The 12,959-nt window shown below is 43.2% G+C and overlaps 1 protein-coding gene across 3 annotated transcripts; it reads right to left on the reverse strand.

The window, feature by feature from the left end:
• Positions 1 to 17: 17 nt before the first annotated feature.
• adck5 (aarF domain containing kinase 5) lies at positions 18 to 12,677 on the reverse strand. Of its 3 annotated transcripts, XM_039820975.1 has the most exons (15): positions 12,531 to 12,675; positions 10,187 to 10,278; positions 9,944 to 10,093; positions 9,479 to 9,554; positions 8,457 to 8,657; positions 7,775 to 7,915; positions 6,463 to 6,576; positions 5,874 to 6,005; positions 5,682 to 5,765; positions 5,498 to 5,579; positions 3,762 to 3,840; positions 3,594 to 3,685; positions 2,199 to 2,451; positions 865 to 981; positions 18 to 784 (listed from the first exon to the last, which is right to left on the reverse strand). In XM_039820975.1, exons 1-15 carry the CDS (start codon positions 12,552 to 12,554, stop codon positions 682 to 684), a joined length of 1,740 nt encoding a protein of 579 aa, XP_039676909.1. In that variant the 5' UTR covers positions 12,555 to 12,675; the 3' UTR covers positions 18 to 681. The 3 variants fall into 3 exon arrangements, with proteins under 3 accessions (XP_039676909.1, XP_039676910.1, XP_039676911.1); XM_039820976.1 differs by lacking the exon at positions 7,775 to 7,915 and having other exon boundaries at positions 12,531 to 12,677; XM_039820977.1 differs by lacking the exons at positions 10,187 to 10,278; positions 12,531 to 12,675 and having other exon boundaries at positions 8,457 to 8,652; positions 9,944 to 9,962.
• Between the last annotated feature and the right edge of the window lie 282 nt (positions 12,678 to 12,959).

Here is a 12,959-nt window from a genome sequence, read left to right on the forward strand (position 1 = left end):
AAGACCGGGATGCCTTAAAGGAGGAGGTAGCACATTTTATTAACACATTTTAAATAATTTAAAAAAAACATTTGGTTAGTTGTTCTTTTAGCCTGAGTTGAATTGCAATAACTGCTGACCTCGGGGAGAAATGGGACCCAAACACCAACAGTGTGCCTTTCATTCAACACAGATATTCATTCTCGTATCACAGACATACCGGTATTGCTGTCAGTAAAGCTGCAGTTCCTTAGAAGATTTTAGAACTCATAAAAAGAAATTTAAAAAATGTTTGTACATTTTCTCTCACTCCAGTGGAGGACGCAGCTTTTTTTTTTTTTTTGCTGCAGCTTAAAATTTCAAAAACAATTTGCTGTACTAAGATTACACCAAAACTAATTTTAAGAGGTAAATACCATTTAAATATGTATGCTACTAATTTAATTAAAAACCTTACAATAGGCCTCTGGGAGTCTACACTGGAGTGGGTTTGGTGCGTCACAGTCCTGCAGTTCAAAACTTTCTCACCCATTTCAAATAAAAATAAAGAGTCATGTCTGAGTCCAGGAGGATTTGGTGTGGAAACTGAGCGCACGCTGGAGCAGCGCCGGCTTTTAGAACTGCTACAGAAGTGAAAGGCTGTTGGATTGCATTAACGTGTGCTTGGAGTATGTCCTTGTTCTGTTCCTTCATGCGTGTGCGCTACCTCAGGTACTCGTACATGTCGGCGTCCAGAGATATCAAGCCGAAGTACGCCAGCAGGCTCAGGAACGAACGCGTCACGCTCATCGCTGCCGTCTCCCATCTGTAACGGAGGCGTTCACATTCAGTGGCTACGATCGCAAAAAACGGAAGTTGCATTTCAAAAACTAAATGGGTCTTTACCTCAAAGCCAGTTCAAACTTGAGGCCCTCCCACGTTGTCCTCATCCAGCGGAAGATCCCGAGCCTGGGCAGTATCCCGCTCTTCTCCGCCTGAATCTTCCCCCAGCCTCGCACCGCGCTGAAAAACAAGACGGACGCGTCAGCTATGCGGAGCGAAGATTTGAAGGTGCGTGTGGCATTGTGACGATGTCGATAACCCATTTTATCCTGAAATGTTTGGACAGTACTTCGCACTGACCTCCATTTCTTAACCCTTGTGTGGTCCTTTGGGTCACCGGGACCCGAAGGACAACACAAGGATGATGTACTTCCGTTTATTTTGTTGAGAATTGCTCTCTAAACCCTGTCTCTTGTTAAGTAAGTAAAGTTTGTTTCCTAGCACATTTAAACACCGTTTAAGCGGACCAAAATGCTGTACAAACGAGCACCAAGGTGCTGCATTAACCTTTGTTTTGTCCTTCGGGTCACCGGGAAGGGAATGGGCTGACAGGTTTGGATTTTCTTGGGTCTTTTGCAGTTTTTCAGGAGTAGTGGCTTTTCTACAGTCTATTACTAATTACTGCAGTGTTCCCCCTTTAATTGTACAAGCCTGCGGGAAGCAACAAGTGCACGTGCGCACGTGCACACACACAAACACAAAAAAATTTTAATGGCAAAAATAACGCCAAATATTTAGTTTCCCGTATATTCATTCTGCAGCTGCGCACCGCCGTGAGTCACTGAATGAGACAGCTGTCTGTGGTTAGTTCATGTCTTATATTTATATATATATATATATATATATATATATATATATATATATATATATATATATATATATATATATATATATATATATATATATATATATGAAGAAGAAATAAGGGGAGTAACGGGAACAAGCTTTAGAAGTCAAATAAGACCGATGTGAAGTGTTGTTCCCCCCCTCCCCCGAGTCGAACCTGCGGCCACTGCGTCGAGGAGTAAACCTCTATATATGTGCGCCTGCTCTACCAACTGAGCTAACCCGGACACTTATTTACTACTTTGTTGGCCTACGAGTGATCAAACGTATACATTGTGTCAGCAATTTCAAAATCCTCTTCGAAAGGGTCACGTTTGTTGGAGTTTGAACTCATTCTACCAAAGTGCATGTTTAAACAGAACGGGGCCGGAGTGTGTTGCAACTTAACTGGGTAAATCTCTTTTTCAAGAACACAAACGTGTCCAAATCTAGCCAAGTCCTTGACTAACTGGTATTAACCATAATGGTCCCTGGAGTTATATATTAGTATCATATTTATGAAGGTCATGTGGTGCTGTAGGGTGGTTCATTTCCCCGTTAACTGCACTTACCTCTTGGCCATGACAAAGTAGCGGTCCACCGGCGCCCCGAGGGTGATGTTGATGCTCCGGACCGTGTTGATGTTGCGGAACACGAGCAGCATGGGCCGCGGCATCGACTTCAGCACCCGCATGATGCTTTCGAAGCGGTGGCTGGCCATCTCGCGCATGTAGGTGGTCTCCTCTCGACTCAGGATGTTGGACAGACCCAGCTCGCGCATGTTGATGGGTCGCTGCAGCAGCATCTCGCAGAACAGGAAGTACTCTGCACAGCAAGATGGCGTTCGAATTAGAGATGTTCCGATAATATTAGAGATGTCTGTTAAAGATGTTCCGATACCATTAGAGATTTATCCATACCATTAGAGCTTTATCGATACCATTAGAGATTTATCCATACCATTAGAGCTTTATCGATACCATTAGAGATTTATCCATACATTTAGAGATGTTCCGATACCATTAGAGATTTATCGATACATTTAGAGATGTTCTGATACCATTAGAGATTTATCGATACATTTAGAGATGTTCTGATACCATTAGAGATGTTCCGATACCATTAGAGATGTTCCGATACCATTAGAGATTTATCGATACATTTAGAGATGTTCCGATACCATTAGAGATGTTCCGATACCATTAGAGATTTATCGATACATTTAGAGATGTTCCGATACCATTAGAGATGTCTGTTAAAGAAGTTCCGATACCATTTTTTCCCTTCACGATACTGGTTCCGATTAGGGCTTTCCTCGACTAAAGAAACTCGTAATCGACTGACAATCCTAGGATTTTGTCGACTAATCGATCGGTTGATTTAATGGACAGATCTGTTCAACCGAGTTTCTCCACAAAGAGTCATGCAGGAACACCGCTTTAGATCTCGTGTGTACCAGAGATGTGCTCACAAGTTTCTTGGAAATAAATCATTCAGCATGAAAAAGCATTTTTTTTTTTTTTTTTTAAAAAGACTAATCAATGAAAGAAATTTTAGTCTACTAAAATACAAAAAAAAAAAAATCAACTAAGCGGGGGCAACCCATTTCCCACCTGAACTTGCGGCTATCCAGCTATCCTGGATGGGTTAAACCCTTTTTGTAAAACATGAACACATACATACAGCGGATGAATGCCATAGAACTTAGCTCATATTTTATTTCAAATCATAGTTGTGCTGTAAAGCTAGTGGTTTGATTTGGTAAAAACTTAGCTCTTAAGTTTACCTTTTGTGAAATATTTGTCTTTTTTTTGTAAAGATCGCTATAAGTTGTCAGTCTCATATATATATATATATATATATATATATAATATAGATTTTGAATATCTGATTATGGATTTTAATACCAAAATGTATCACACTTCACATGACGTACTACATTTGAACAGAAGGGCAAGGGTCCTGACCTTTGACTCCGAGGGCTTTGGAGTATTTCTCCATCGCCGCTTCGTCCCTCAGGACTATGGACCGCCACAGTTTACAAAGGGCCACTCGGTCACTGAGGGGAGGGGGCACAGTTAGAGCAGACCGCTAAATATTCTCAGGAGGTTTTTAACCGAGCAGACAAAGCTTACCGTTGACTGAGGTATTCGTACAAGCCGTGGTCCAAGAGTACCAACTCTGCCTTGTTATCAGGACCCCGTCTCACCAGAACTGCAAACACACAGAATGCATCACTAATGCTGCCCGATGACCTCAGACTCGCTGAATCGGTGTCCTCTTTTAAATCGCTTTTTTTTAGGATAGGCTATTCTGGGTGATAGCTCTAGTGGCAGTACCTCTTTCTCTGGAGGTACACATAATAAATATATAAATAAATAAATAATAATAAAAAAATATATGTATATATATATTTTATGAGGATCCCTTCATTGTTTTGGGTTATTGTGAACAAGATATATACTGTATAATGAGCAGGACTTTTCAGTTATCTTGTCAGTGCTCGCTGGTGGACACACTATGAAATAGCAACACTGTTTCTAAATTACCATTAGGTTATTTCTGCACTGCAATATATTTTTACTTATTCACCGATACACAGTATATACTGCTACCATGTGCAAAAAATGTATATTAGCTAATCCGATATGTTGGTTGGGCTCTTCTAGCTTACGCCCCTCTAAAATAAAAGCATGATGACTTTGTATCCTATACACGCCTCTGTAGTTCAATCGGAGACAGAGAGGGATGGAAATAGAGCAATGACCGGGCCCAAAAACCTTTCTGGCGCAATTCCCCAAGGACGTTTGGAGTACTGCAGGGGGGTACGTGAGATAAAAAAAAAAAAAAATTAATTTAGAAAAATATCAGTCATGCATTAAAATAAAATACACTATTATTATGAATGCATTTAATAATTCTAAACATTTAAAAAGGAACAGCGACTTATTGGGACTTTGTCTTATTCCCCGTATCCCCCAGAGTTAGATAAGTCCATACATACCCTTCTCATCTCTGTGCGTGTTCTAACTCTGTCTGATGCACCCACCGCTAGCCTAGCTTAGCACAGATCCTGGAGGTAACTGGCTCCATCTAGCCTACTGCTCCCAATAAGCGACAAAATAACACCAACATGTTCCTATTTACATGATGTGATTTGTATAGTCACAGGGTGTACAAACAACAAGGTCACATGAGACACAGCCGTCTTCTAACCGTATACATACTGGGAACTATATTCTCAGAAGGCGAAGCACTGCTACTTCTGCTACTTGGGTGATTAGCGCAACATCTGAAAAGCACCATTGTTACTCTCTGCTCCTCACCACGGGGCTTATCAGGTGCTGCGAGCAAATCACTCCGCCCAAGTAGCAGAAGTAGCAGTGCTTCGCCTTCTGAGAATATAGTTCCTAGTTTATATACGGATAGAAGAACTGTGTCATCTTGTTCTGATAACTGCGCTGTGATTGTACAAATCACAACATGTAAACAGGAACATGTTGGTGTTATTATCTCATTGGGAGCAGTAGGCTAAGATGGGGGCGGTTACTTCCAAAAAAAAAAAAATCTCATTTAACTCTTATAGTACCATCTTTTCAATTACTTTTTTACAGATACACTTTGTTAATCAAAAAGACAATATTGCTGTTTAAGGCCCACTTCGTAAAACATATTTTTTTGGGGGGTCTTTTCCCCCCCCCCACACACACACACACACACACACACACACAAAAAAAACACACACACACACACACACACACACACACACACACACACAAAAAAAAAAAAAAAAAAAACACAAAACACACACACACCACACACACACACACACACACACACACACACACACAAAAAAAAACGATATTCCCACCGTTTCCAGGATGAGGGTCAGCGTGGATGAACCCGGTGTAGAATATTTGCTCAGCAAATGTTCGGATCAGTTTGTCCGCAGTCTGAAAAACAAACGTTTGATGAGGCGTTTTTTCCCCGGACAGTGTTCCTTTGATAGTACTCCGCTCTGAATACCGTCTGCTGTGTCGAGTGCATCAACTCACATCTTTCAGACTTAAGCCTTGTCTTTTAATTTCTTCAGCGTTGTTGATTTTGCAACCGTCGCAAAACTCTGCTGTCAACACCCTCTTTGAAATTGGAGAGAAAAGCGGGGAAAAGCTTTAGCCACGGGAAGAAAAGAAAAAAAAAAAAAGGAGGTCGGTCCAGTTGTTTTGTACGGTTGATCATCACCTCACCTTACTAGTTTGCTCCCAAAAGACTTTAGGTACAACGACAAAACTTAAGTGTTTCAGCTCCTTCGCGCACCTCTCGGAATTCTTGGCCTCGTTCTCAAAATCCAGCTCCTGAGCCAGAGTACCCTTCAAGTCCTACAGGAAGTACAATAAATATCAATACTAGGCTAAACATGTTGTACACGGACATACTGTATACTGTAGCTTAAAGGTGCAGTAGGTAAGACTTATCAAACTAACTTTCTGTCATATTTGATGAAACTGACCCTATGTTCCAGTAGAACTACATGAAGCAGGTCATTAAATCCAACTCCTCTGGCTCCACCTACAGCCTGTAGTGTGATTTGCAAAAATCCACCGCTCCCTGTTCAGATGCACCAATCAGGGCCAGGGGGGGTGTCTAACTGCGTGTCAATCACTGCTCATGCACATGCATTCATTCTCCCTTGTGGGGGGAGGGGCTTAGGAGACCATTTTGGGGAGGAGGGACTGAGAAGTTGTCGATGTTCAAATTCTTTGGCTAATTCCTGGGTCTTCCCAATCCTACCTACGGCACCTTTAACCGAGAAGTACGACCGTTTCACTGACTGACCTTAAGAACCCATCGGAATCCAAAGGTGGGGTGCATGAACTTAACGACGTCCAGCAGGATCTCCAACGTCCTGATATCGCCGTCGAACCGATCCCTGAGGTCAATGTACTGCACCTGTGGGCACCAGGTTAGAACTAAATCCGGATCTAACGGGGCATTCGCACCAACAACAACAAAAAAGTGATCTGGCGATTTTTCCGCAGAGTGGTGCAGCAATGAAATGGCCCATTTGTGTGACGTCCTGTTGTGTTCTTAAACCCCAACAGTAGCCTTTATATTTCACAATTACTGTTTTCCGTCAGATCGTTTATAGATTTCGACAACACTTGAAGACCGCTTCATATTAAAAGGAGAGAGGAGAGAGAGAGAGCAAACTCCCGGGCAGTTCAGCGCTTGTGTTTTTTTTACCCTCGTAGTGTTTTTTTAAACTTCCCTGTAGCAGCGATAAAGTCAGTTTCCTGTTTCCTGTTTGGGATTCTAACATCGCCTCGAACCAGAACTCAAAACACACCGACAAGTCTGATCTCCGGTTACCCGATTGGCCACCGCAGCGTTGACTTGGGGATGCGTTTTTCCAAAAGTTGAGTCGGTCTTAATTTTTTCGCCGCAGGCCCGCCGTGTTTTTGTTTTTTTTGGTGGGTCCGGCTGCTCCCAAATTTCAAAACCGACCGTCATGGCGGCTCGTTTGGAATACGATCTCGTATTTTACTAAAATAGTTCACCGAAACGTGTTTCTGAAAACATTTTAAGGGAGAAATGGGCCATGCGGTTGCTGAATCGGTCTGTTTTTTTGGCAGTTTGAGACACAGCCAAAGTGTCTCCCCTGTGCTTTCTGACCACGGTGGGAAACCTGAAGTAGAAAAAGTTAAACCTCCCCTTGATCCAATGTTGTTCTCAGAGAAGGAGAACCAGGAAATGAGTACGGGGAAATGCAACGCTACCAAGCCACGACCGAGTGGATCAATCGGTGGTCGCCGTCTGCTTCGCCGCGACCTGTAGTTACAACTTTGGCGTAGGGTCTGCGTATGTACCCACGGCGTCGATGTAACGCAGAAGCATAAAATGGGCTTTAGAAGGATTATGCTGATGTCCACCCCCCCCAAAAAAAGACCAAAAGTCATTTTTCATGTAGCTGGCAGAAGATATTCCCCCTACTGAAAAAGAAAAACAGGACACCGTTTCATGGTTGCTAATGCTAAAACACACGGCACTGCTTAAAACTTAAAACCTGGATCAGGGTGATGTGATTCTGCGCAGTGGCCAGAAGTGCTGTACATACAACGTTGACTTGGTTCTCTGAATCAGAGCTCACCTTCACAGCGACAGGAGTCCCATCGAACAGTTCGGCCTTGTGAACCTGGGCCAAGCTGGCGGCAGCCATGGGTTCGTGGTCAAACGTTTTGAAAACCTGCTCGGGGGTTTTGTTGAAGTCTTCCCGGAAGAGACCGTCCACCTGTCGCAGAAAACAAACGCACCATCCTGAGACATTTGGAGCGGTCCTCTTTTCACGGCGCGCCACGTGTTGCCATGTTGCAGTAGCTCAGTCCGTAGGGACTTGGGTTGGGAACCGGAGGGTCGCTGGTTCAAGTCCCAGTATGGACCAAAGTACAGAGTGTGGATTGGTAGCTGGAGAGATGCCAGTTCACCTCCTGGGTGCTCTTGAGCCACTCAGGGCGCTGGTCCAGCACTGGCAGCCCACTCACTCTGACATCTTTCCATTTGTGCATGAATAGGTCCTGAGCATGTCTGTGTGTATTTCAGGCCTGTGTGTAGTGATTTCTAACAGAGTGTAAACTGTAATTTGGGGGTGGTGATGGCGCACTGCCTTTGGTGTGGGAGATCAGGGTTCGATTCCCACTGCGATACATCAACCAGTGTGTCTGAGCAAGACACTTAACCCCTAGTTGCTCCAGAGGCGTGCGACCTCTGACATACAGTATATACAATTGTCAGCGAAATGTAATGTAATGTGTAAAATGTTGCTGTGTTCTCACCTCGTTGGACCTCCTGTTTAAGGCCTTGTCTTCCAGTATCTGCAGGGTGCGGATGTACTCGGGGGGGAGGAGGTGGTTGAAGGAGCACAGCCCTTGGCCGAGTTTGATGTACAGCCCCCCGTTGCTCATGGCTCCTTCCACCATGCACTCGGCCGCCCTCTGGTGGCAGGCCGACATCTCGGCCAGGTAGGATGGACTGCTCTAGCAGGGGGGGGGGGGGTTGGGGCAGCAGTAAGACATCAGTGTCTGTACAATATTAACACCCACGGTGTGACCAACCAAATTTTTTTTTTTTATATATTAATTGCATTTTTGGTGGCATTTTTTAATACTTATTTCTGTACATAAAGGGAATGTGTGGCGAGTGAGGGGCATGATGGGCAACAAAGGTCCCTAGACAGATATGAAATGGGGACTTTTAAAATGGGGATATTAGGGCTGGGCAATATATCAATAGATGAGGCTAGACGTTATCTTAGATTTTGAATATGGTAATAGAATGCAAGTGATGTCGTTTCCTGGTTTTAAAGGCTGCATTGCAGTAAAATGATGTCATTTTCTGAATTTACCAGACTGTTGTAGCTGTTCTATTATCTGCCTTTATTGACTTGTTATTATATCCACATTACCGTTCTGGCTGTTCTATTATTTGCCTTTATTGACTTATTATATCCACACCACTGTTATTTATGTATCAAAAATCGCATTGTGGAAATATTTTGTGAAAGCACCAATAGTCAACCCTACAATATCGCCTCGATACCGAGGTATTTGGTCCAAAACATTGTGATTATTTGATTTTCTCCATATTGCATTATGACTGAAATTGTGTGAATGACGTTGCGTTAATGCTCCTGCATTTTAGTGGCTCATGTAAAAACAATCAAAGGACGTGTCTGAACATTTTCGCTGTACGTAATTGATGTCATGAGTAGATCGGCAATGACTGGTTTTAGGAGTGCAACTAATTATTGCCGGTATTGATTTTTCTGTCAGTTGTCCACCCCGAATTGAGAACTTACCTCATCTTGGCCACGGAGAGTCACATTGGTGGTCCACCAGTAATCCACAGAGATCAACATTCCCACAGAGAGAGATCTGAGGACACAGAGGTAAGAGGCTGGCCAGGACTTCGTACAGTTTTACAGAATTGTTAACGTGACGTGAACAGCAACGGGAGTGAATCACAATAGGAGTCTGATTTGGTAAATCGGGGTCATATGTATCGCGCTTTGTACCGTGTAACTGGCGGGAATTCGTTTGAGGAGAAGAAAGGCTTTTGTACAAGCTGCAGCCACAACATGGCTGCTTAAGTGCACTGAATCTTATCATGGTAATACAGAAAAAGCAACAAAAAAAAACATCCATTTAATTCTAGAAAACATTAATAAGAAAAGAATGTTGTAAGAAACTGGCAAAGAAACCAATGACACGAGCTCAGCATCGGAACTGATACGGTACATCTGTCAAAAAAAAAAAAGGCAAACCTGCAGAAGCGACCAAATCCTTCAATCACTATCTTCATCCTCCTCCTGTCTCTGGGTTGGGACACAGCATACTGGACACCCACTGCCACAGGGACACCCAGAGAGATGCCAACTAGCGTCTTCCATAACAGCCCTCTGCGCTTCCCTTCTCTTAAAGCAGAAAAACAATCTCGTTCATCAAGACAGCAACTTCATCGTGGATAAGAGCGAATCTGTGATGACAGCCTGGCAACTGTTTGGTACCTGAGTGAGCTGAAGGATCTGGTTGTTTGGAGTGATGAGCCGGGATGTGGGTATCTTCGGAGCAGAGCCATGTGATGCAGACACAACCTTAACTTAAGGAAAGGGAAAGAGGGATGAGCATGAGAATCCCCTCCACGATATTCGGGATCAACGACAGTACATTTCTAGGATAATTGGAGAAGCAGAGGCAGCAAAAACTGTCCTGTCCTGTTAGTAGTGTCCCGAGGAGTGTCCCGGGACAGTTATGGGAGTCACAGGACAGTGTCTGACTGTCCCGGGACAGTCATGGGAGTCACAGGACAGTGTCTGGGAGTCACAGGACAGTGTCTGACTGTCCCGGGACAGTCGTGGGAGTCACAGGACAGTGTCTGACTGTCCCGGGACAGTCGTGGGAGTCACAGGACAGTGTCTGGGAGTCACAGGACAGTGTCTGACTGTCCCGGGACAGTCATGGGAGTCACAGGACAGTGTCTGGGAGTCACTGGACAGTGTCTGACTGTCCCGGGACACTACAAACAGGACAGGACAGCTTTTGCTGCCACCGCTGCTGGCGAATTGCCGGCACGTGGCTCACACGCCCCTCACCTTCCGCTCTGTGTGCGCGCTGCCGTTCTCAAAGTCTGTTCGCTTTGGGACACAACCAACATTTTGCTCGCAAGATACGCGTTGAAGATGGCAAGTTGATTGGCAAGAAAATACGGATAAATCAGGCCTGCTTGGTTTTTTTCTGGGAGCGGTTGTAAAGATTCACAAAGCATGTGTTTACGGCATTTACACTCTAAAAATTGCTAGAAAAATGACTTACAAAACTTAATGAATAGTTGCCGATTCATTCTTTATCGACTGACTAGTAAGGGATTAATCAGCTATTCGTGTCACATGCCATCCTTGGGTTGCCAGAGGTTGACGGCCACCGTCCTGAGACCTACAGGCCAGACGGTCACTGATAGTTCTCTGGAACCAAATGTTACTAAAGATCAGACTTCTATCATGATTCACAAGGCTCAGATAGTGTGTGTGTGTGTGTAAAAGAAGAGGGAGGGGGTCTAGATCAAGGCCAATATGTCCAGCCCGGGGTACTTAGTTGTTTTTTGTTCGCGGTCTGCTTCCGAGGGACAAAATGTCTCCAGTGCTGACAGATTGATGTACAGATAGCAGTGATGTCAGGGACCTGAGCGCTGAAATATCAAACAAACTCTTGGTCGCTCACACACTGAGTGTTTCCCATCACCAACAGTGAATGAGCTGTGGTTTGGTCTCATTTGATCTAATATCGTAAGAGTATGTCATGAATTGTGGAGTTGAAACACTCTCTAACACCTAGCATCAGTCCATTGGGCTCTGTTGCCAACTTCTGGGATAACTCATCAGCGAAACTAGAGCTGCAAAGATTTTTCGATGAATCGATTAGTTGTCAACTTTTAAGTGAATCGACAACTATTTTGATAATTGATTAAATTGGTTTGAGTATTGATTTTTTCTTTTTTTTTTCTTTTTTTAAATGAACAAAAAAAAAGTCAAAAATGAGGCTTTCTGAGTCCAGCTTCTAAAATGTTAATGTTACAAGACATTTGAGGACGTCACCTTGGGCTTTGAAAAACACTGATCAACTTTTTTTCGCCATTTTATGAACCAAACAAATAATCGATTAATCCAGAAAATAATCTGTCATTAAAAAAAAGAATCGTTAATGGAAGCCTCTTAAAATTATGCATGCCAAAACGATGCCTCGACGTTAGACAACGAGTCTTCTTTCTCAATAGCCCATTACCCAAAATGATACATACCATTATTCATTATTTATAATTTAAGTGTAGTACAACAAGCAGGAGAGTAGTTATGTAAAGAGTTTTGGTGACACTAACATTACACTGTATAATATTAAATATTCTTCCCCTACAGGCCTATTGCCCCAAATGATGCGTAACGTTATGCTTATTTTTCAAAAGTAAGTGTTAGTATAACAAGCAGTGACGTTATTTTGGTGACACTATAAAATAACGAAGCTAATGTATATATTTTATGTCCCTGGTGTTGCACTTTGTAGACGGTCCCTGTGCATTTAAGTCTCATTGCTGCTCATAGAGAACAATACCATTTGTCCAGGTCGGAGAACGGCTCGTTCTGATAAAAACGAGGTTGGAGCTCGTTGTCTAACAAAAATAACGGTAACGTTACCTTACCACGGTAGGAAAGAGGCGTCGTTTATGTCACCTTTCGCTAAGTTTACGTTATTGCTCCTGAAGTTACGTTAAAGTCAATGTTGTTGTGGGTTAACTAGCGAACATTAACCAACATAACTATGAAAACGTGCTAAAATGCTTTAGAAATATCGTTTATTTACCCCTCGAGTGGTCTCCCCTGTCATGTTTCCCGGGATAATGAAATATCTCTGCTCCACACACTGATGTCCAAACTGCCCTTCCTGTAGTCTGTCTGGTTCAGCCGAAGAGTAAGGACAAGAGCGAGAGGGTGCACTCCGATCATCTACTTACTTCTGTTTCCGCTTTATACTTCTTATTATGTAATTATTCAACAACAAGCAAAACATATGTTAGAGAACTTGATTTTTTTGTTTCCATTAAAAATGAAAGCAGGTTCAGTCCAACCCACAGACCTGTAACACAGCTGTGATTGGCCAAGATGCGAGGAATAGCAAATCACCTTAGTGTTTTAAAAATTGCTATTTTGAGGCTAGCATAAAAGTGCCCCTAGCACTCCCATTCAAAAGGCCATTTGACCGAAAAACGAGAATACGGTACATCTTAAAAGT

Source organism: Perca fluviatilis, chromosome 13 (genome assembly GCF_010015445.1).
Source record: "Perca fluviatilis chromosome 13, GENO_Pfluv_1.0, whole genome shotgun sequence".
NCBI lineage: Eukaryota > Metazoa > Chordata > Actinopteri > Perciformes > Percidae > Perca > Perca fluviatilis.